Below are 25,456 nucleotides of genomic sequence, written 5' to 3' on the forward strand. Positions count from 1 at the left end.
TGTGACCTATCGAACCACTGAGCGACAATAGAACTCCATGTATGGACTAGGGTTGTAGCAAAGATTGTTAATATAGAAAGATACACATTCTCCATTGGAGCCACTAGAGGCGAAGTAGTACACAAATCCTACAAATGGTCTCCTCAGTAGGCGTGGTTGTCTTCTCCCCCGACCATCCCACCACCCTCCCCCTCCCCTCTCCCTGGCTGACAACGTCATGTGGATGTGTATTTGTGTATTTTCTTTATTAAAGAAAATAAATGCTTTACATGTTTGAAAGTGCACTGTTATTGGCAAAGATGATTTTAAAGAAACCCCAAAAAAGTCTTATCTTCTGCTAGATATGCTCCTATTCTGCTCAACATTGTAACAGGTCCTTTTATTTATAAGGTATATATTTTACCACTATAGACTATAATGTGTTTAGCATGAATGTTTAGCAAAATGTCATGATTCCCAAATCATACCCATCAACCAAGACAGTTAATAATGGAAAATGATATTATTGAGCATTGGAACACACATTTTATTTAATTTTTGAAATGTCCATAATGATTTCACGTAGGCCTACCACATTCACATATAGAATCTCAGTTTATTAGTTTTTAGAACATTTTATGGGGACAGAGCATAGAGTTCAAATCTAATATAATAATACAATATAATATAAGGCGGGACAGACAGAGCCCTCTATGTCTCGTCCGTCAGACTGCAGATGGACTCTTCAGATATCTTCCCAGATCTCGCGAGAGTGTGTTGCAAGGATAGAGAAAGGTTGATAACAAAGTAGATTTTCTCCTAATTTGTGTCACAAAAAAAAAGCCATTTTTGTATGAAAATCGTACATATTTTGTGTCTTGTGACGATCGGCCAATATTTAGTTCAGTGACCATGGAGCTAAAGAATGGTTCAGAAGCTGTGTTCACGTTCACTCTTCCATTGGAATCAATAGACTCCAACTTGCTTCCTTTCTCCTAAAAAGGTGTCCACCTACGTCACGCAGAAACTAGGAGAAACGGGAAGTAAACCGGAGAATGCGCCTCTTGCTATTTTCCTCTTGGGTTGTAGTACTCGAGTCCGGTCTCGGTCTCGAGACCGGATTTTTATTTACTCGGTCTCGCCTCTGACTCGGGACTCTTCATCCACAGAGACCACTCGAGTCCAAGTGCAATGCAATGCAATCATTTTACTGTGTCCCTCCCATTACAAGGAGTCCATTCATGTTCCCATATGAGAGCCGTCTGTGGAGCTTGTAGACCGCTGTGTTAAGTTCTGGAGCGCATCTGACATTCTACACTATGCAAGTTTATGTAACCGCAACTGCTCTTCCTACTGTGGCAAGTTTGCATGTACTATATTAGTCCACTATAACCGACCACATGATCAAGCTGGCTATGACCTTATGAATAGTTCCTCAAGTTGCGTCTAAACATGATGATTTATAATATGAAACAAATGGTCATAGTGACAGCGGCCGACAGACACTGTGGATGAACAACGCAAGATTGCACGGTGATTTCTTTATTGTACTGAAGCCTGTATGATTGTTTTCATAAACAATGTTCTCAAATAATTTGAGAGACTGCTGTCAGTAATGTTTCCTTGTGCACCGTAGGCTTTACTGGCGCTGTGTCACTGCAGTAAATATAGCTAGTTCAAACAGCAAAACTAAAAACATGAATTAACATTAGACCCCGATCGATACTGTCGACGACTTGTCTGGAGATGCAAGTGCGGCGGTGCGCTAATCAATTAAATTATTTGTTGTGCCAAATCTTGATGCGTAAATACGCACAGGGAAACATACCCTTTCTGTTTTTCATCTTACAAGCCCCCATTAGCGTCTATTTTGTCATTTGTGCAATGAATCACGACAGGACTACGTGCTTTGTTCACTTTTCATTGGTGTATTACTATTGTTCCATGTTATACTGCGTATGGACTGTTTCTATGGAAGGGACATGATACCACTCTTATGTATATTGAAGACACTCCTATCATTATGGATGCTATCATTATTATTTATGAGAGATGTTACTATCATGTATATGGAAGGTCTCTCTCTCTCTCTCGCGCTCTCTTATTACACCAGTTTCCATTTAGTGTCAACACAATATTTCATATTTTTAGTTGAAGCTGTTGTTGTTCTTACTATAAGAGCATGTAGTGATCTGTAGCACCCTCTCTCACTCACCATTTCTCTCTCTGTCTGTATATCGCGCGCACACAAGCACACACGCCTGCATTTAACAAAACACACACACACAGCTCCAGGGTGTCTGTGAATCTTTTTCATATTTTTAATGCGTTTCAGTGTTTATTTATTTAAATCTGAACTTCTTTCTATTCATTGAACAGAAGGACGGAGGGGAAAGGAGGGGGGAGGTGTGTGTGTGTGTGTGTGTGTGTGTGTGTGTGTGTGTGTGTGTGTGTGTGTGTGTGTGTGTGTGTGTGTGTGTGTGTGTGTGTGTGTGTGTGTGTGTGTGTGTGTGTGTGTGTGTGTGTGTGTGTGTGTGTGTGTGTGTGTGTGCGCGTATTTGTGTTTAAATGCATATCAAGCATATTAAGCACAAGATCTATAATAGAGACGTTAATAACATAATAACTGGTCATTACATGAACTTTACTCAATATAATGTGATAATACTGCTCTTACAGCTCTGTCTGATTAATGACCTTTAATTAAAAGGGTTACACTTTAATAATGTGGTGCTCTGTGTTCCTGTGGTGATCTGAGAGCATGTCGAGTCTGCTTTCTCAACATGACAGCATTATTTGTATTAATTTACATATCCACTGTCTTCTATCACCTCTCTCCTCTCTTCCTCCTCTAATAATAATAATACATACAATTTATACAGCGCTTTTCTGAGTACTCAAAGTAGCTTTACAAAACAGAAAACAAAATAAAAACAACTTTATTAGTCAAAAACTAGATTAATTCTTTCACTGCCAAGAGTATTTTCATAAAGTACTCCCCCAGTGCCAGAAATTTGCGTTTTTTTAAATTTTTTAATTTTGTAATTTTTCATTCAAATAAATGATCTGATTGGGGTTTTAAACCCATAATACAGTTCTACCAGTAGAGAGCAACAAATCGACACATTGATGATCTCGCTGGCTCACTCACCCCCTCCCAAACAGGCTGACGTCATATCCGGTCCTAACCGGATGTTGACATTTTTGACATTCGTTGATCGGGCTAAATTACGATGCAATACACGACTACGATGACTGATCGTCACCCAGACCAAAGAGAGTAGACGTGGACCTCTCCGTTCGCTTTTTATACCGTGTGAAAAACCGTGACTTTCCCTATTCTGGCCGAAAATCACCGGAGAAAAACAATGTGACCCGGAAATGATTTTTTTTTTTACATCCGTCTCCGGGTGAGTCTGATGTAGTCAGGAAGCGAAAGTGATCATGAAAAATATACAGAATAGCGCGACCACAGTCAAAAGTAAAAACTCGGGATTTCTCGTGCTGGCACTGAGGGTACTCGGGAAAAACTCGGGATATGTCGGGGCGTGGCACTGAGAGAGTTAAAAAGTTAAAAACTATAGAAGTAAAGGTATATTCTCTCCCACCCTCCTCCTTCTCCTCTCCTCTTCCTCCTCTCTTCCTCTCATCTCCCTCCTCTCTCTACTGAGTTTTTTTTAACAATCTCCCATCATGCTTTTCTCTTCTTTTTTTTCCTTCTTTTTTTACATTTTATACCTCCCAATTTAGTAGTTATGCCAATTCCTGATTCCCTTTGTATTCTAGTTCCTTGTCACTGCCAAAGCCTACATGTAGTTCTATAGAGAATCACATGTCTTTGTACCCTAGTCACTGCCAACTCCTACATTTAGTGTATTCTAGTTCCTAGTCACTGCCAACTCCTACATTTAGTGTATTCTAGTTCCTAGTCACTGCCAACTCCTACATTTAGTGTATTCTAGTTCCTAGTCACTGCCAACTCCTACATTTAGTTATTTGTATTTTAGTCCTAGTGCCAACTCCTACATTTAGTTCTTTGTTTTCTAGTTCCTAGTCACTGCCAACTCCTACATTTAGTTCTAAAGACAATCACGTGTCTCCTCCGCTACGCATGACATCTAGGCTGCTGAGGAACACGCTATTCCTTGCAGTTCCGCACCCCACTGAACAGGTGCCCTGGTCAACCTACTGGAGTCGCTATAGTGCAGTGTCAGACAGACATCAGATTCTCTGCCACGAATGGATGTCCCAATTGTGTTCATTGGGACATCCATTCAAGCCGGATGCACCGCGGAGGATTCAAACTCCTAGTGACCCCTGCGCCACCTGAGCGGCCCTCCCAACACGCCTCTCGTCTGTGAAAAGAGGACAAAGTGCGATCACTCTTATTTTCCCCTCCTTTCTCCCCTCCTCCACTTAAAGATACAAAGAGCTGTCTCCTGTCCTCTCACCTCCTCTGTGTGGAGAGGTGTGTTTTTTTTCTCCTCGTGTCTCTGAGACCAGCATGGCTTCAAGTGCCTGAGATACTCGTTTCTTCAACTCTCTCTCTCTCTTTCCATCTCTCTCTCTCTCTCTCTCTCTCTCTTCCTGTTAACATTTTGTTTTATCCTTGCTGAAAACTGCCGACCAAAATACCTGTCAAATCCTCCACATTCTGTCATCTCGCTCCTTCTCGCTCTGTTTTTTAGACTCTCTTGCTCCATCGCAACCTGTAGTGCGTTTGATCTCGCACGCGCACGCGCACACACACACACACACACACACACACACACACACACACACACACACACACACACACACACACACACACACACACACACACACACACACACACGGTTCACTTCACAGATCTGCAGACACCTTCAGTTACGGAGAGGAACCTCCGGTTACTGGAGGACAAAGTGTTTTGTTGTGGTCTTCCTGGCCAGTCGGGCATTAACATGCTTCTTGTATCCAGGCTGTGGCCAGATATGGAAATAGTTTTTTTTTTTTGCGGCACTGTTGTTGAATTAAAAACAAAACGGATACAATAAATACTTTATCAAACAGCACAAGAAAGACACAAGGAGATGACACTGCCTCCACTACTTCTACTAGTTTATATTCACACAAGAAGAAGAAGAAAAGAGACCTCTGCCTTGACCTCTCCCTTGGTCAGCGGATCCATATCACCTTGAATACCATAGAATACATACTGTACAATACGACACAACAGAGACAGACAAAACAATAGAAAACCAAGTCAGTAAACTGGAAAAGAATACAACATAATTCAACACAGTACAATACATTTGAACCATTAAGACCTGAGGCCGATTCTACAAAATGTTTTCTAAATCCTAACAGTTTTCTGAAAAACATATGTTTCTATATGGTGCTCAAACCTTTTCATGTCAAGGACCCCCAAAATGATATGTATTTGGCCGTGGACCCCCCCCCCCATCTCAAAATATTTTGTTCCAGGGACCCCCAGGAGCAAAGATTTGAGTAATTTTTTTTCGCTTTAATATTTGTATATCTGCTTTTTTTAATAGCCAAAGTATAAAATAATATTTAAAGTGGTTAAAATTGAAATGATGCTTTCCCGGTTTTAATTGATTAAATACACAGCATAATTAAACATTCCTCTCTCCCTCTCTGTTTTTGCTCCTCCTCTTTGGGGTCAGGTCATCCACGTCACGGGGCGTCTACGAATCAGGATGGCTCTGACACACAGCCGCTCGGTACCCGTTCAGATCCTGGGGATGGTGGTGGTGGCTCACGCCCTGCCCCCGCCCACCATCAACGAAGTTCGCATCGACTGCCAAATGTTCGTCACGCGAGTCAACATGGACCTCAACATCGTCTACTGTGAAAACAGGTACAGAGACGCAGTGATGAGACACGTGTCTTTGTCTTTTTTGATTTAGGAGAGGAGCTGTGTTGCCAGATTCTGTGAGAGAAGCAAGCAACCAGGTCTAGGAAAACCAGCCCAAAAGAAGCGACTATGGGCCACATGTGCACTTTAACATATACATCAGCTATTTGAAAATAGCAGATCGACAAGCTCACAACGCGTCGCGATGCGACGCGTTGTGAGCTTATAGATCGGCTATTTTCAAATAAAAACTTGCGGGAAAATTATAATAAGCAGATCAGTAGGATCTGCTTACAGACAGTAGGAAAGCTGAGAGGACAGACAGTAGGAAAGCTGAGAGGAGACAGTATAGGGGAGACGGGCAGTAGAAAGCTGAGAGGGAGACAGTGTGGAGGAGACAGACAGTAGGAAAGCTGAGGGGAGATGTATATGATAGACAAACAGCAGTATAACTGAGCAGGACGGGGTGTAGGAAAGACATATAGTAGGAGAGCTGAGCAGAAGACAGTGTGGGAGAGACGGATAGTAGCAAAGCTAAGAGAGAGACGGTGTAGGAGAGAAAGACAGTAGTAAAACTGAGTGTAGGAGAGAGAGTGCCGGAGAGAAGGTAGGGGAAAGCTGAGACGGAGACAGTGTAGGAAACAGACATTAGGGAAGCTGAGAGAAGAGAGCTGAGAGTTAGAGAAAGCCTACTGTATCAGAAATATTTAAACACAAAACACGCATTCTAGATGTATACAATATAGTGCACTGTAAAATCCAATAAGTTAACCTTACTAGAAAAAAATTGGGAAATCGGTTCCAGCTAGTCAAGTTTACTTGATCATTTACTAGTCAAGGTTACTTGATCATTTACTGGTAAAGGTTACTTGATCATTGACTTGGTAAAGGTTACTTGATCATTTACTGGTAAAGGTTACTTGATTATTTACTTGATAAAGGTTACTTGATCATTTACTAGTCAAGGTTACTCGATCATTTACTGGTAAAGGTTACTTGATCATTGACTTGGTAAAGGTTACTTGATCATTGACTTGGTAAAGGTTACTTGATCATTGACTTGGTAAAGGTTACTTGATCATTTACTAGTCAAGGTTACTTGATCATTGACTTGGTAAAGGTTACTTGACCATTGACTTGGTAAAGGTTACTTGATCATTATTTAGTAAAGGTTACTTGATCATTTATGTGGTAAAGGTTACTTGATCATTATTAAGTAAAGTTCACTTGATCATTATTTAGTAAAGTTCCCTTGATCATTTACTCATCCATTACATTATTGAAAATTAAAAGTTTGCATGATCCCATTTAGACAGACAACACATTTGGAATACCGTAGGTTTATTCCTTGACAATAATATGGACAATCAACAATTTGTCACATGAGCTCAAACAACAGAAATAAATTGTATAAAAAATAATATAATTCAGAAAATCATATCCTGGCCTTTAATATAACAAATCAGAAATAAAACTTGTAAATAAAAATAAAAAATGTCTGGAAATAAAAAATCAAAGCCTTTAACATAAATCTGAACATTTAATGCTGTACTAACTTTGCAGACTAAAGCCTAATTCCTCACACATTTATGTGTTGCTACTGCAATTGTAGCCTAGTAGCCCCTCCATCCTTCTCCTCCTGTTCAACACAACTAAAGACGAACAGTATCTGTGTTGATGATGACAATATGAGTGATTTGCTGGAACTCTGGAAGACATGAACAACTGCCAACTGAAATGATCATGTCTGCACTGTATTTAAACTAAATAATTCTACAACGATATGATTGACAAAAGTGCTATGCTTAGTGTGGACAGCCCCATAACAGTTTGAAAGAGAACATTATTTCACACATGAACATGTGAACACTTGGCAATTTCAAAAAAGTGCCTTACTTTTACTTAATGGTATTACATTCAAAGTCTTGAGAATTTGCAGCTCTAAAGTACTTAAAAGGAATAAAAGTGGCTTCATTTAGAACTCCTATCACTACAACATTTTCTCATGCATGAGAAAAATAAAATGCATTCATTTTAGTCTACTGTCTCAAAGGAGGGCTGAGGACAACCTGCCTACCAGTGACCCACTATACAATCTTTCTAAAATGACAGGAGGTTTTTAAGACTTTGCAGTTTGGGGGGTAGTTTTTCCTTTCCCAAGCCAAGCATCACTCTTTGAATGAAGTTCAAAGTGTTCTTCATATCATTAGGGTAGTTCAAATTTAGTGCATATGTCAGGCCAAACAGCAGGCACAGTGCTTGAGGAAGGTTCTGGAGATTATCCATGACAATACCTCCTTCGAGGATGACGGCTGTTGACACTGGCTTAAGGTCGATACCATCTGAGGGAGGTGAATCTTCACTGCTCACAGTCAGCAAACCGACCGATACCTCTGTCCAGGCGTCTTCGATGTCACAATCCTGTATAGAACCAAACAAAAACATTACAACAGGGAAATGTAGATCACTTCACACACATCTGCATTTAGAAGTTTTATCAACATTGGTAGGCCTACTGTTTTTTTGACGTGTATTACTCACTGTAAACTTAATCAGCACAGTAAAATGTGTTATCTATGAAAATATTTTAGGTTAGAAATAAGCAACTTGGTAACAAACATTCTGCATAGTGGCCATCTCTCTCTCCCTTGAGCAGCGTGCACTTGCAGGCTATAAACACCAACACTGCACACGTGTGAGTGAGATTCCACTGTGCTATAGCCTGAAGGGATGGAACCTTCCGATTGGTTGCGAGGCCGTTTCAGACTGAAACTTCAAAATAAAATTAACGAAAATGTAATTTCACTGGACCTTTAAGATGTAACTTACCAAGGCAGTGTTGTAGAAACTGCTGGGGTCCTCTCCAAGCAGAAGAGGGAGGCCTCGGAGAACAAGTGTACGCAGCGCTGTCACGTCTGGTTTCTATAAGTGGATAATGAACAAATAAAGTTCAAAATCTGACCCTCAAAAGTTACAGTACAGTTACAGCATGAGACACATGTCACCACAATTTATGCTTTATAGTGCATAGAACAGTTACTGATTGGAGGTGTGATTTAAATAGTACAATCCACAGCATTTAGTTATCAACAACAATCAATAGTTAGCAATATCACAACACTTGATGTATTATAAATCGCCAACACTAAAACACTCATACAGCCAGGAAGCTATACAAGTACTATTTGGGGTTATAGGTTGTACATAAACTGGGTCATGATAAATACAAATATAAGCAGCATGTTGTAGACTTACCCCATCAATTTTCTGCACAATTCCGGACAATTTCTCTCTAATGGCACCTTTCTTGGACTTTAAGATAGTGACCAATTGTGGTGTGTAACGATCCAGAGCATCAAAGAAGTCCGTCTCTAGGTGAGTGGTGGTGATCCTGTTAAACTCAGCATAAACCTACAACACAACAAACCACAGAACAAAATACAGTGACTTAATACATTTGAAAGTGTGTATGGTGCAAGCCTAAAATTACATGCATGTTATTATAGGGTATAACCAAAAAGTTTATGAATAACAGTACTTACTTGTCTCTCTCTAAAAAGAGCTGGCCACCGCTCCTTCATCGTTGTCACTGGAGGTTCATTTATGATGATTCTCAATTTATAGGTGTCCATGGTCCTACAGAGTGAATAAACATATATTTAGTGTCCTTTCCATATACTCATTCAACATGATATGTAACGCTTTAGTGTCACATACACATTTCCTTTCACTTGATAGGAGGATAAGGGGAAAACATCATTCAGCTCAGACAGCTGTGTGACTGTGAGAGACCCTGCCCCACAACTCGTACGCACGTAAATGCAGTATACTGACCAGGATTACTGCATGTTTTTGTGAGGGTACCTACCCTAGGGAACACGGGGAGAACATGCAAACTCCACACAGAAAGGCCCTTTCACCAACCACACCCAGGGTATGGGCACTGATGACGCGGAGGAGAGAACACACCCCCCAGCGCCCACAGCGTACATACTTTTGGTACTTTAACGGTTTTTAAATCTGGTAGCATCACACACTGCAGGATAATCTTATATAAGATGCTCTCATCAGAGAAATGACTTCTCTTCTGGAGGTCCCTGGCACAATATATATTTTCAGACGGGGCCAAATACATATAGTACATTTGGGGGTCCCTGACATGACAAAGTTTGATAACGTGTGAGTTTGATAATGTGATTTTGATGCGAGTTCATACTTTGGCTCTCCGGTGGCAGACAGCAGGGCTCCTTCTTTGGGGTCATTGGGACCATTTCCCAGCAGGGCTCTGGGAGGAAGACCAACAGGTCCTGAGAGACATATAGTAAAACATACATAAGAGAGTAGTGGTCTATCATTTATTACAGTATAACCTGTGAGTAGTGGTCTATAATTTGTTGCTTTAACAGGTCAGCTGAGCCACGTTATGGAGGATTCATCTGAAATGCCCTTTCTTTTGCAGTGCCCTTTGATTAGAAAATGTGTTCAAACGCAATTGAGTATTGAGAAACCATTATGCACGCAGCATGCGCAAATGGTAATGTAGGTAATTAATGTATTTGTGCAAGATGACCCTGCTATATAAAATGTGTATATTACTCGTTCATGTTCAAATAGCTCAATCCATGCTGTAGGCCTAAGTGATGGGCTGTATTTACGCACCTGCTTGTCATTAATGCATAACAAAAAATGATGACCTTTATTTTTATCAGATGTCCGATAAATTTGAATCATTCCGGACATTGGGACCGGAAGATTAAAATCCTAGCATGACCCCTGGTCTGTATAAGTGAATGTAAAAAAAATCAATCACGGGGATCTCGGGATGATCACCACCTCAATTATTCGATGAATCCAAAAAGTTATCAATAGAATAATCTCTAAGAAAATAATGGATAGATGCAGCTGTAGATACCTGTTCTAGAAAAGACCGGGGTAACTGGAGCGGTGGTGGAGGGCTTCCTCAGAGGCAGGTTGGGACTAGCCGCAGTGGGACTGAACGAACCGCAGACCGGGGTGACTGGAGCGGTGGTGGAGGGCTTCCTCAGAGGCAGGTTGGGACTAGCCGCTGTGGGACTGAACGAACCGCTCATTGCATCACTCTACAAATATCTGTCAAGTTGAAGAAAAAAAAAACTTGCAATTATCATCCAACACTTAAAGCCTGATCGATAGTGATACTTCATCTCATAACGGTGTCGCATGTCGAAAAACAGCAGACCTACAAGCTCACAACGTGTCGCCCCAGTATGCTATTTTCCAGCGCAGGACATCTTGTCAAAAATGGATCAATGAGGCAACCACATTTACCCATGTTGTCTTAACCCTTTAAGACCGGGCTCATAGCGTGGCACTGAGTGCCGCGCTATGAGCTTGTATATCTGCTAATTTTGAATAGCCAAAGAAATCTAAAATGACAGAGATGCGTCCCCGGATCGAATGGGTTCAAATTGGCTTACAGGAGGTCCGCCCGGGACCTCTCATGTAACCATGAATCAGCCATAACCATATAAGGAGTTCCCAATGCAGCTACGCCCAATTATGGAGTGTTGTCTAACCTAAATGTGTCATCATGGAATCAGCAAACAAATTATTCAGCTGCATACACCTCTAGTGTAATAAAGTGTCCATCACCTTACATCCTGGGTTGTACTGCATACAGTAGTGCTGTATGCAGTACAACCCAGGATGTAAGGTGATGGACACTATTACACTAGAGGTGTATGCAGCTGACTAATTTGTGCCATGGTTATGGCTGATTCATGGTTACATGAGAGGTCCCGGGCGGACCTCCTGTAAGCCAATTTTAGCTGCATTGGGATCTCCTTATATGGTTACAATGTCACATTCCTCTAAAGCATATTTTCATATATCGCCCTGATAGTTCAATTGGACTGTTAATTCCCGACTAAACCCATGTTGCTCTGTAACTCGTGGGTTAAAAGGTGCCAACCTGTTCCTGGATGTAGTCAGATGATGGGCAGTGCCTGTTGGCAGGAAGGTAGCTGAGGTGATCCTGTTCAGGGCCCAGGCTGACTCCAACTGCGCACCTATACAAAACACAGAGGAGTCATTTTACACCAATGTCACATGGTGAGAATACAAGTTTTATCTGAACACCAAGTGCTCTGTCACAGGCTGACCCTGCCAGAGAATGCTTTTCATGTCAGCTGATAGAAAACCACCCAGATAGCATTATGTGAAACCCCAAAGTTGTGCGGAGGGTAACCGCCTTAGGGTCTAAGCTCTGTGGGGTGCAGTGCTCTGCCCTTCAGCATCTCTATGACCAGAGGACAGTGAAGAAAGCAGGAAAGAATCCGAGGGACCCAACTCATAACCTCAGCACCTTGCTTCAAGGTCCTGCCCTCGGGTAGAAAACAGTCTAACATCTAAGAAACATAGTTACTGTTAATTATTGTTTATTTAACCATTATTTTAAATGAAACCCCCACCTGAAGTGTGCAGTTCTTCCTCTTGAGGAATCCCACCCTAAAAATAACTGTCCTACAAGCTTGTGAGCTTGTAGATCTGCCATTTTTGAGGAATTTTGAAAAATCTTGGAATTATTTGGAAGAAAATTAACACAAACTTTCGGGGGTCCCTGGTTCAGATGGGGGTCTGTATCCAAACATATCTATTTAGAGGGCCTTAAGATGAAAATGTTGGAGAACCACTGTTCTGTTTATTGTCTACACGAAATACACAGAAGACAGGGTATTTCTGCCACACTATTGACCTATTAACACCATGCCAATGGTTAAAGAAACAATGAATTACACACCAACACAACCCTGCAACATAACATGGATTTCCATTTCAAATGTGTCCACAAAGCGTCTATAAGGCATGTTATCTTGTGTAGGATAGCCTACACCAACGTTAGTGTAGTTGCATTGCAAACGCTGTTTAACCCCAACAACAACAAGCCTCGTTTAGCGACGCATCTACACAGTGGATGCAAATCCTCACTTATATCTCGCCCTACGGCGTGTCGCACGCCGAAAATGGCAGATCTACAAGGTCACAACGCGTTGTGGATGCGACGCGTTGAGAGCTTGCAACTCCAATATTTGTGGACGTGCGAGGTCCGCCGAAGCATCATGTCTTAGCCATGGTTCAACCTGGTGTTTGCACTTTCTCCATCTAAACGCATACGTCTTCATAAACGTACAGATTATAAAATATAAAGTGCTTACCCCACGGCCATGGATGTAACAAGTTGAATCGAGCGGGTCTAAGTACCCGTTTAATCCGTATTGTTAAATAAAAAGCATTTTAATCCGATTGGTGGCCATTTTGTCCGAATTGTCATCAAATGCTTTCAACTACGCGACCCTATCGGTTGGGAGGTGTATTTCACTCTGATACATTATCTCTCTATGAGAAAATTGCCGGCGATCGGATTAAAATGCTTTTTATTGAACAAAACTGAAGATACGGGTACTTAGACCCACTCGATTCAAATTGTAACATCCATGGCCGTGTGGTCAGCACTTTATATTTGAAATCTGAACGTTTATGTAGATGTACTGGTTGTAATGGAGAAAGTGCCAACGCTATTTCAGGTTTAAGTAGGCTAAGTTTTCATGTGGTGGAAAAAACATTTCCAGTCGAAACCAGTCATCAATATTGACGTAACGTTTGGCAAATGTTCACTAACATAATGGCAGCAGTCAGATACACAAATTCACACTAGATAACTTACCTTATCGACGAAATAATGTCTTGAATTGTAGAAAACAAAACGTGTTGCTTCCTTCTTCCAAACAAATTACAACCCAGGTGCTGCTGCTCATCTGATTGCAACTAAAATGTGTGCAGTGTGCAATCTGCGCATGCTCACATTAAGGCACGCCCAGCCAGAGTGACGTTACTGATCAATATAAAGTGTTCTAAAATACGAATTATAAGTAAACCATACTTAAACCACAGTGCAATTAATTGTTACTAGCTCTTGGTAAGTGATCTAAAATATAAATAATAAATAGATAATACTAAACTGGTAGGCCTAGACAAGGTTCATTGTTTGAGGAGAAGAAACTCACAGCAAAGCAACATTTAAATGTGCTGTTTGATCTGTTAAAAGACACTCTGAGAGCAGACTCACTTGTCTAGTAAGCTACAAAGCAAAGACCTGTATGATTTTTGGAAAGAGGTCTAAGTAATGAACAACAGTAAAACATCGGACCCTACCCACTAACATAGAGGGTGCAACAACAAGCAGGGGTCATCGCCATGCTGGCTTGTGGTGGACATTTTATTCAAAATTAAAAAAAATCCATGGACATTGAGCAGACAATAATATTACCAGAAACACATAAAGAGCTAACCCTGAATGACCATAACAGGTCTGTAAGAGTGTACAAATGGGGTCCATTTGGTTCCATTTGTACACTCTTACGCCATACACACAGTTAAAACAAGCGCTTTATGGCTGCCTTATGCCTTACGTGAAGCATAAGGCCGTTTCAATTCATTCCCTATGGAAGTCACGTGGTTTGATAAGGCTGACTTGCCTTATGGGAGGGGGGATAAAGCCAGAGAGCCGTGAGGCACGCATAAAACAGCAAACCACGTGACTTCCATAGGGAATGAATTGAAACGGCCTTATGCTTCACGTAAGGCATAAGGCAGCCATAAAGCGCTTGTTTTAACTGTGTGTATGCGGCCTCAGAGTTATGGGGGTCCTTGACAATTAGATGCTTGAGAACCACTACTAGTGGACTCCTAATGTGCCATAATGTCAAAGTAAATCAGTACCATGACATATTGTGTACGGACAAATTGATGACCCCTGACAACAAGGCATGTGGCATGCATCACATCACAGCAGGACACCTCAAATTTGCAATCAATAAAATCTGCCCATTACTGGCCTTGTGCTTTACAGGTCTGTTGGGTCATGGGGTCATGGGTACAATTTGTAGCTGTCCTTAAAGACAAGGCAGGTAAACTAAACAACAGCATTGACAACAATAGACCTATCGCTCTGGCCAGCATCCTCTCCAAAGTTTAGGAAACAATCATGCGTGTGCGCCTTGAAATGTTTGTCCTGACTGCAGATAACCAGTTTGGATTTAAAGAAACACGGCACAGACTTATGCATCTTTGCACTTAAAGAACTGATTGCCAGCTACAGTAGCCATAATTCCACTGTCTTCATGCTTCATTGTCATTGATGTGTCTCAAGCTTTTGACAGGATTAACCACTAAAACATGTTTCACAAGCTGCTTGATAGAGGCACACCTAGACACATTGTACGTATACTGGTGTTTTGGTATGCAAATCAGAAAATGCAGGTCAAATGGGGTAATGTTACATCTGCCCATTTCTCAGTTAGCAATGGTGTACGCCAAGGGAGGATTTTGTCTACTGTTTTATTCAACGTTTACATGAATGATCTATCCATTGAATTAAACAAGTGCAATATGGGCTGTCTGATAGGTAACTCTATCATCAATCAGCTTATGTACGGTGTACGCTGATGACCTGGTCGTGCTAAGTCCTTACAGTGGAGGGTTACAGCAGCTATTGAAAGTTTGCTCAAAGTATGCCAATGATCATGACATAAATTATAATGCAAAAAAGAGTATGATTATGAGAAGCCATGAGGACAAGAAATCGTCTTTCCTAGCCTTTTACCTATGTGACAGTCATCTATCTGTGTGCCAGGAAATCAAGTATCTGGGCCACATTGTTACTGACAATATCCAAGATGATAGAGTGCCGCATACTTTATGCCCAGGCCAATATGCTGCTTTGCAGGTTCAGTGTGTGTTCTGATCCTGTCAAGTGTGCACTTTTTAAAGCATTTTGCACTCCCGTGTATACAGCCTTCTTGTGGTGCACATACAAGAAGGGTAGTATGCGGAGGCTTAAGGTGGCATACAATGATGCCCTGAGGATTCTACTTAAGGTCCCTAGATGGCATAATGCCAGTCACTTATTTGTGACATGTGGTATCCACACTTGTGAGGCTCTCTTACCAAAAGTCAACTCATTGTAAGGTAACAACATCATCTAATGAAATAAAATGTCTATAATATCAATATAATATCTAATAAATCTAATATAATACAGTGATGTTGTTAGACCTTCAATAAAGTGAGTCCCGGGACTCACTGGTTGTCATTTGAATGAGTCCCACTAATCTTAGATTAGATGTAGGCCTATTTGACAGTGCAGAAGCATAATTGCTTCGATGCCTATAACAGTAACGAGTGTCAACGAGCGTCAGCTGGACCTGCACACCTGCCCTCAGTGCTCTAATTTGAAAGTGACTGGAGTCTGTCTCATTTCTCTGCAAAAGCCCTTGAATATGATGGAATATGATTAAGGATTACTGTGATTATGGTAAGCTCACATTTCATATCACTCCTGTAACTTATTTAAAAATGATTTAAAAAAAAATAACGTTAAAAAGCAATACTAAACACAGTGCAAGTAAATGTTACTAGCTCTGGGCAAGTGTTCTAAACACAAATAACAAGTAAACAATACTAATCACAGTGCAAATAAATGTTACTAGCTCTGGGCAAGTGTTCTAAACACAAATAACAAGTAAACAATACTAAACACAGTGTAATTAAATGTTGCTAGCTTTGGGCAAGTGTTCTAAACACAAATAAGAAGTAAACAATACTAATCACAGCGCAATTAAATGTTACTAGCTCTGGGCAAGTGTTCTAAACACAAATAACAAGTAAACAATACTAATCACAGCGCAATTAAATGTTACTAGCTCTGGGCAAGTGTTCTAAACACAAATAACAAGTAAACAATACTAATCACAGTGCAATTAAATGTTACTAGCTCTGGGCAAGTGTTCTAAACACAAATAACAAGTAAACAATACTAAACACAGTGCAATTAAATGTTACTAGCTCTGGGCAAGTGTTCTAAACACAAATAACAAGTAAACAATACTAATCACAGTGCAATTAAATGTTACTAGCTCTGGGCAAGTGTTCTAAACACAAATAACAAGTAAACAATACTAATCACAGTGCAATTAAATGTTACTAGCTCTGGGCAAGTGTTCTAAACACAAATAACAAGTAAACAATACTAATCACAGTGCAATTAAATGTTACTAGCTCTGGGCAAGTGTTCTAAACACAAATAACAAGTAAACAATACTAATCACAGTGCAATTAAATGTTACTAGCTCTGGGCAAGTGTTCTAAACACAAATAACAAGTAAACCATACTAATCACAGTGCAATTAAATGTTACTAGCTCTGGGCAAGTGTTCTAAACACAAATAACAAGTAAACAATACTAATCACAGTGCAATTAAATGTTACTAGTTCTGGGAAAGTGTTCTAAAATACAAATAATAAGTAAACAACACTAAACACAGTGCATTTAAATGTTACTCGCTCTGGGCAAGTAAACAAAGATATGTTTACTCAAAACAATTAAGTAAATTATATTTTTTAGTACACGTTACTTGATTAAACCTAGTATTGTAACAAATGAGTAAAGCTAACTCATTTATCTAAGTAAAGATAGCTATTGGATTTTACAGTGTGTGTGTGTGTGTGTGTGTGTGTGTGTGTGCGCGTGTGTACATCTTTGTTGTGTACATACTGTACATGTATGCCTGTGTGTGCATGTTTTGTCTTGGTTGTGTTTTTGGTTGTGTTTGTATAATACCTGTACTTGTTGTGTGCATGTTTATGCATGTGCACTTCTTTGTGGCGTGTGTGCGCGCGCATGCCGTCGTGCGTGCGTGCGTGAGCGATGTACATCAGAAATGAGCCTATCATCGTGTAAAAAAAAAAAAGAGATAGCTGACAGATTGCATTTCAGGAGCAGAGAACGCGGGGAGATGGAGGTTGAATACGGCGAAGATAGCAGGCTTTTCTGCGGGAGGAAACGGGAGGCGCGAGCGCGGCGCGCACTCCCATTACCGCCTCTCTCTTTGAGGATGAGATTTCATGGGGATGAGAGCGGAATGGGATAGGCAGGTTTCTTCAAGAACAGGATGCGATGTTATCTGCCCGGGGCCAGATATTAGGGTCTCCCCCCGGTATCGCTATGATAGAAGCGAAATTGTTCTATCTATGCTCCTCTCCGGCGAATTTACAGTCAAAGCCTCTAATACACGGGGAAGGATTTGTGTCGGCGGTGTTGGGCGCGGAGACACTAGCGCTCACTCCAACACCCTTCCAACCCGGTCGAACACGCGCACCTGTGTGTGTGTGTGTGTGAATACATAAATACATATCGCAATGCTGTCGTTGTTGGCACGATATAAATCCTTGTAATCAAATCACACACACACACACACACTCAGAAATTTGTGTTCAGTTGGTGCACGGTAAAGACCTTATTGTTAATTTAACTCTGAGCGTGTAGACATGGAACCAAATGGACCCGTACAGGTTCATTTGGTTCCATTTGTACATGCATTTCAAACATTCCAAAATGTACAAAACAATAGCGAAAGTAGCAGATCTACAAATAGATTGGGCATTACATTGCAGGATGAACTATAGGGTTTAAGGTGTCCATAGGACCGCAATGTAAACACAATGCAAAGTTTGTGTTATCCTTTTAGCCCAGGTGTATGAATGTTTTGCAGTTTCTGTCTAATAAAGTATTCAATCAATCAATCAAAAAGACACGGAGGACTCACAAGTGTGTGTGTGTGTGTGTGTGTGTGTGCGTGTGTGCGTGTGTCTGTGTGTGTAGAATCAGTGACTACATGGACCTGACGCCAGTAGACATCGTGGGGAAGCGGTGCTACCAGTTCATCCATGCTGAGGATGTGGAGGGCATCAGACACTGTCACCTGGACCGTGAGTACTATGAACAGTGTTACTGCATTCAGCTGTTCCTCTGATCCAGGATCAGATCCAATACTTGCGTGTGTTTACAGAGTGTCTACTGTAGCACACTGGACCGTTGAAGGACAAATACAACAGACAGGCACGCGCGTGCGCACAAGCACACACACGCACACACACCAGTGGCGTACCCACTGTAGAGAGAGGGCAGGCGGTCGCCTGCCCAACTAAGATCTCACCCACCTAAAAAAAAACAAATAACCTGAAAAGGTGTCATTGCGTGCTTAATGTCCTCAAAGTCACGCATCCAACAAGCTTTGAACTGAGCAGATTGGACCATCCGTTCCAGAGATAATGGCCAAAACATCTTGAAAACGGCCACTTTCACCGGTTTCGCCGATTTTCAATTGAGTTGACATTTCTTTTGGGGGGGGGGGTAATAGAGGGAGGCACACACACACACACACACACACACACACACACACACACACACACACACACACACACACACACACACACACACAGACCAGGCACACAGACTTGCATACTGGCATGCACATTGGACGCATGTATTTAAGGCCATAACCCAACCAAGCTTAAAAAGTAACACATATACGCACGCACGCACGCACACTCGCACACGCACACGCATGTAGACGTTCATGCAACAGAATCACAACGGAAGACCTCCAGCATATTAAGAGACTGTGTGTGTGTGTGTGTGTGTGTGTGTGTGTGTGTGTGTGTGTGTGTGTGTGTGTGTGCGCGTGCGCGTGCTCCCCAGCCATCATCCCTATCGTAGAACAGAACAGTATGTCATCCCTCCTGCAGACATCAGAACTCTACATATACGGATAAAACTTTTCCAATTACATCTCCAACTCCGAAACGTCCAGAGTAGCAATCAGGAAGTGTTCTACGGTGGCCCGGTGGGGTCAACGCAGAGCGAGAGCGCGCAGGGTCAAGGTGTGTTAAGAGGAAAGGAGAGAGAGAGAAAAATGGAGGAGAGAGAGAAAAGAAGAAAATATGAGCAGATTATTCCCGTCTTTTCCTGTGTGGATGAGGGGGTCAGGGAGAGGTCCCCGGCACAGAGAAGTATAAATGACTCTGTCTGTCGTTTAATACGCATCTCGCCTCACCTCCGCTCCCCTTTCATTCTTTTTCTTTCAAAATTAATTTATTTCCTGAAAAGGAGGATTTATTCCTCTTCTGGTGCAGACCAGATGGCCGGGGCTGGTGTCACGCCGAGAGTTTCTGCTCTTTTGTGTCTGAAGCAGAGTCTCTCTCTGAGGTTTATGGATGTTTATCAGGTGTCTTGCTAATGCCAGGGCTACTCTAATCTCTTTTTCACAACTTCAATGCGAATGATTTTGGTCCAAAATACAGTTATTACACAGTAAAAATCCTCACAAATGTGTACTCTGAGTGACACACGGATAAATGAAAATTGAGGATTTCTCTGTGTATATAGCCTACTCTATATTCAAACAAAAAGAAAAACGTTCTAATACTTTTACTTCAGGTCTCCTAACAGAGATATTTGTAAGTGTAAAACATAACGGAATGTTCCACTGTTTAGTCAAGGTCAGAATCAACTTTATTGTTACATCACACTATTACAGGTGCAAAGGAGCACGAGCGCACGACATTGAGTTAGAATAGGGAAAAGAGAGGAAAGGAACACAGAACACAATGGTTCTCAAACTTTTTTGGGGTGAGCGCAACACAAACACAAACTCAGTCCAGGAATCAAGAAGTTCAAGTTCCTACTGTACGTAAAATGTTCCTTGAGGAAAGTGGAAAGTGGAAATTTTGGCTAAAGGGTGTCACTATGGGGAAGGTCAAATCTGTCTGTCAGTCAGTCATAAAAAGACTGCTGTTACAGTAAACCCCCCCCCCCCTCTCTCTCTCTATCTGTGTGTCAGAGGATAACAAGGACTTCTCCATAAAACCATTTCACATAAATTACCTTCACTTTTATACGAGAGAGACACACACGCACGCACACACACACACACACACACACACACACACACACACACACACACACACACACACACACACACACACACACACACACACACACACACACACACACACACACACACACACACACACACACACAGAGACAGACAGACAGACGGACACAGGGTAAGTTACAGTAGATAAAGGGCATCTGAAAGGGAAACACAAGGAGCCGATCCAAGTGATAAAACTGTAGTGAAGGACAGAAAGAGTCAGGAGGAGAGAAAGGAAAGTGAAAGTAATGTATTAGCAAGAGAGAGAGAGAGCAATAGAAACGGATAAAGAGCAACAGAAAATGAGAAACGGAGAGTAAAAAAAAACAAAAGAATATGAGAGAGGGAGGAAGAGGGAGAAAGAGAGAGAGAGAAAAATAGTGCTCGGGGGTTAGCCTGGGGCTCCAGGAGAGAGAGGAGCAGATTAAAGCAGGTACTATTCCCTTTTAAAGACCTCTCTCTCTCTCTCTCTCTCTCTCTCTCTCTCTCTCTCTCTCTCTCTCTCTCTCTCTCTCTCTCTCTCTCTCTCTCTCTCCACCCCTCCCCCCAACGGTGGGAATATCTCCTTCATTAGAGTCGTCCGATCAATGGACTGAGAACCTGGGATGATTGATTTTAATGGAGGAGTAAGTGGAGAGGGTTAAAGATCTCACCTGGTAGAGAGAGACAAGCGGGGAGATGAGAGAGAGAGACAGGGGAAAGGAGGGAGAAGGAGAGAGAGAGGGGGAGAGATGGAGAGAGAAGCTTTCCTGGAGTGTGAATGACCAAAGCTTATAAACAGCAGCAGAAAGCAGTACCATCTAACTTCCTATCTTCCACTGGCCTCTCCTCCCAGAGACACTGTGTGAGCTTCCGGAAGAGGAGAGATGAGTGCTGTAATAGAGGAGAACATTACAGGTGGAGCTCTACGGAGAGGACCATTACAGAGACTAGTGCTTTGCGGAGGAGAGCTTTATAGAGGAGAACTTTAAGCCCCCATTCACACTTCTTCACGTGCCGAGAATGGCAGACGTGCAAGCTCACAGCGCACCGCTGAGCTTGCACGTCTGCTATTCTCGGCCGTTCTCGCCGCCCGCGACGGAGCATAAATTAGGGTTTATGGAGAGGAGCACTTTACTGTACAGAGAGGGCGAGCTTTATACAGGAGAGAGTTCTACTGAAAAGACCTCGACAGGGAGCAGTGGTGGAAAAAGTACTCAAATGTTTTACTTATTGTTTTACTTACGTATCAATACTGCAATGTAGAAGTACTCTGTTACAAGTGAAAATCTGGAATTAAAATGTACTTGAGTAAAAGTATTGGTATCAAAATGTACTTAAAGTAAAGTACTTAAAGTACAAAAATGTTTGAAAATTGCAGATCTACAAGCTCACAACGCGTCGCGATGCGACACGTTGTGAGCTTGTAGATCAGCTATTTTCAAATAGTCTAGGTATAAAATAGGGCTAAAGTGGTCCATGTATGTTTTATAATGTAATCATTTATATCTACAAAGTAACTAGTAACTAAAGTTTTCAAATAATTGTAGTGGAGTAAAAGTACAATATTTGCCTCTGAGATGTAGTGGAGTAAAAGTATAGACAATTGGAAATACTCTAGTAAAGTAAAAAAAAATACCTCAAAATGTTTACTTAAGTACAGTACTTGAGTACATGTACTTAGTTTCTTTACACCACTGACAGGGAGAAATGATTTTTCTTTTAGAGAAAGGAGAGGAGAGGGATACAAGGGAGATTTGACAGAGGAGAACTTCAAAGACCAGAGCTCTACAGAGGAGGGTTTTTTTTACAGAGGAGAGCTTTACGTATAGGAGAGCGTTACGAAGAGGAGCTCACATTCATATGTGAACTGAAGAAACATATATAACGTCTTGCGTGTTTCATGCGTTTGGTTTGGTTTGATGTGGTGTCAGAGGGCAGGCGGTCTGCCAGTCGATGGTCTATGGATTCTATGTCTGAACACATTAAGGGTGTGAATGTTAACATCATCAGGTGTCGTATGATAGCATTACAAACTGTTATCTGGAGAGATGTCACAGTTGTTCAATTGAAATAAGATTCAGATCCTGGAACTCCAACGTTATCCACTTAAACCTCATATGGTTCAGCACGGAGTCCCACAGGGCTCTATACTAGTGTCTTTTCTGTTATTGTGGGGAAAGCTTTCGCTGAAAATAGCAGATCGACAAGCTCACAACGGGACGCAACACGTCGCGTTTGTGAACTTGTCGGATCTGCTATTTTCAGCGAAAGCTTTCCCCGCAATACGGATGCTGGGGTTTAAGTGGTTATATTAGACTGAACCAACTCACAACAAAAATATACTGTATCCTCGGCATAACTATGTTTAATTATACAAATTATACATTTTTTACATTTGCATTATTGGTAACAAAAAGCACACTAAGCAGACACATGTCTACACACTGTATTTTCACCTGTTCATTTGCTAACAGGATACATTTCTGTGCGTGTATATTTCCTATCACATTTTCGTGCGTTTGATATTACATGTTTGACATGCTTGGTTTATCAAACTGTTCGCTGATCGCTCTGTAGTGTCACTGACTCACAGCCAACAGAGAGAGAAAGAGAGAGAGGGAGAGAGAAGGGGGGTAGAGAGCTTTTCAAGAGATACGTTTTTAAATGAGGGAGATACTCGATAAAATAACCACCAAAACGAATCACAATATTTAAAGCTGCACTGTGTAACTTTCCTCTTCCACTCCGAACCCGGTTTCCTGCACAAGTGCTGACATTTTTACCATTGAGCTAATAGAGCCTGCCTGCTTGCTCAGGGGATAAATTTAATCTTGACCATCAGGTCAAAATTCGTGTCAGATCCTGTGTCTAGGTGAGACATGACCTTTGACACGATCTAAATGTCTCAATAGAAGAGCAGTGAGACAAAATACAACCACCCCAATTGTATAAGTTATATTGTATAACATACTCTACCGTACAGATTGGACAAAATTTCATTTTATTCATTAATGAAAAGTTACATAGTGCCGCTTTAACTACATGAACCCATAGCTTTCTTATTCTGGGGTGAACATTCTGGAGGGCCCTGGTCAACAAAGTAATATAGGATTTGAGTGGTTAGACATCAGGTATGAATACAATTTACATTTGAGCTCAAATGATGCAAATAGATTTTACTATGGTTTTAGGGATTAGCCTATACTAAATTCACTGTCTTAGACATACTGAATTTAATGATACTCTGTGTTTCTCATTCTTTATTTCTCTAAAATAATAGTTCAAGTCTCTAAAATGTTAAGAAATATATGCTATTTTTCTTCATTAAGAAATCTGTTTATGGCAAATATATAAACCATAAGCCTCTGTTTAATACTACGTATAGATATCTCCATCTCAAAAATGAAAAACATTGAAGAGAATTAGAAACACATTTACAGTACAATCTACAAGGGACAGTTTAGGTAGTTAGCAGATGGCCTTCTCCAGAGTGACTTACCAAGTACGAGATAAAAACATTAGAATCATTAAACACATGAAAAACATTAGAATCATTAAACACACGCAGAATGTTGTTGAACACAAACATCTCCACTGGACTCCTTTCATTTCCAGTTTAATCCCTTAAGTAAATGAGCTCACACTAAAACATTGAAACTGGGGATTTTAATTTGTATAAATCCTCCCTCTTTATGTTTAATTTGCATAAAGAGATTTTACATATTGTTGTTAATCCTCACATAATTTGAATCGTGCTATCAATTACCTCTCTCTGACACGCACGCACTCACGCACGCACTAATGCACGCACTAACGCACTAACGCACTAACGCACCCACTAACGCACGCACGCACACACACGAACACACCAGCCCTGTTTGTCTCTCTTGCTCTGTGTCAGACACTTGCACACTCTTTCGCTCTCTTTAGAATGATTGGCTTTCAGATCTCTCTCTCTCTCTCTCTCTCTCTCTCTCTCTCTCTCTCTCAGCTCTCACACACACACTCGCACACACACACACACACACACACACACACACACACACACACACACACACACACACACACACACACACACACACACACACACACACACACACACACTCTCACTGCCATTCCATTAGTTGAGGGTATTCTGTTCTCACTAGTGCTCTCAGGCCATAGTCATTTGAATAGGCTGCACACAGCTGTGCGTGTGTGCGTGTGCGTGTGTGTGTTGTATGGCGGTTATTTACTCTGCGGTACAAACAAAGCAAGGTCAGAGTCAAGGTGACATGGTTTCTCCATCCCTGCCTTAACACGCAAACAAGTTATTCTGCTTCACTCTCTTTCATTACCCCATCTCTCTCTCTCTCTCTCTCTCTCTCTCTCTCTCTCTCTCTCTCTCTCTCTCTCTCTCTCTCTCTCTCTCTCTCTCTCTCTCTCTCTAACTAACTCTATGAATAGTCAAACCAGTCAGTTTGGCATCGGACCAAAGTTAATTATCTCACCCTGGGGATGTGGTCTTAAACAATGCTATTAGTTGTTAATAGTTTTTAATTACTGCCCTTCTTTTAATATAAATCGACCCCTCCCCTCCCGCTCTCTGCCTCCCTCTTTCTCTCTATTTTGCTCTGTCTCCGGATTTTTTCTCTCTTTTTCCTCTTCTCTCTCTCTCTCTCTCTCTCTCTCTCCTTTCCCTTCGTGTGGTGCTGGGTCTTTCTTCTTCGTGGAAAGAGGCCATTTGTAACCGTAATTAAATGGAGGAGTAGAAGAAGAGCATGAATTTACCTCCCAGCGCGCCTTGTTTCTAAATGTTTCTGTTTGAGGCCGCTTGCCGCTTGCCTGA

At 41.4% G+C, this 25,456-nt stretch overlaps 1 protein-coding gene across 1 annotated transcript in view; it reads left to right on the forward strand.

Annotated features, from left to right (window-relative positions):
- npas3 (neuronal PAS domain protein 3) overlaps window positions 1-25,456 on the forward strand; it is a 339,492-nt gene that overhangs the window by 302,723 nt on the left and 11,313 nt on the right. Inside the window, exons 7-8 of the mRNA XM_080414603.1 lie at window positions 5,646-5,839; window positions 18,534-18,640. Of these exons, the coding sequence (XP_080270729.1) occupies window positions 5,646-5,839; window positions 18,534-18,640 (301 nt within the window). The remainder of the gene's footprint in view (window positions 1-5,645; window positions 5,840-18,533; window positions 18,641-25,456) is intronic.

The sequence above is a fragment of the Gymnoscopelus braueri genome (assembly GCF_963280865.1).
Source record: "Gymnoscopelus braueri genome assembly, chromosome: 19".
NCBI classification, from domain to species: domain Eukaryota; kingdom Metazoa; phylum Chordata; class Actinopteri; order Myctophiformes; family Myctophidae; genus Gymnoscopelus; species Gymnoscopelus braueri.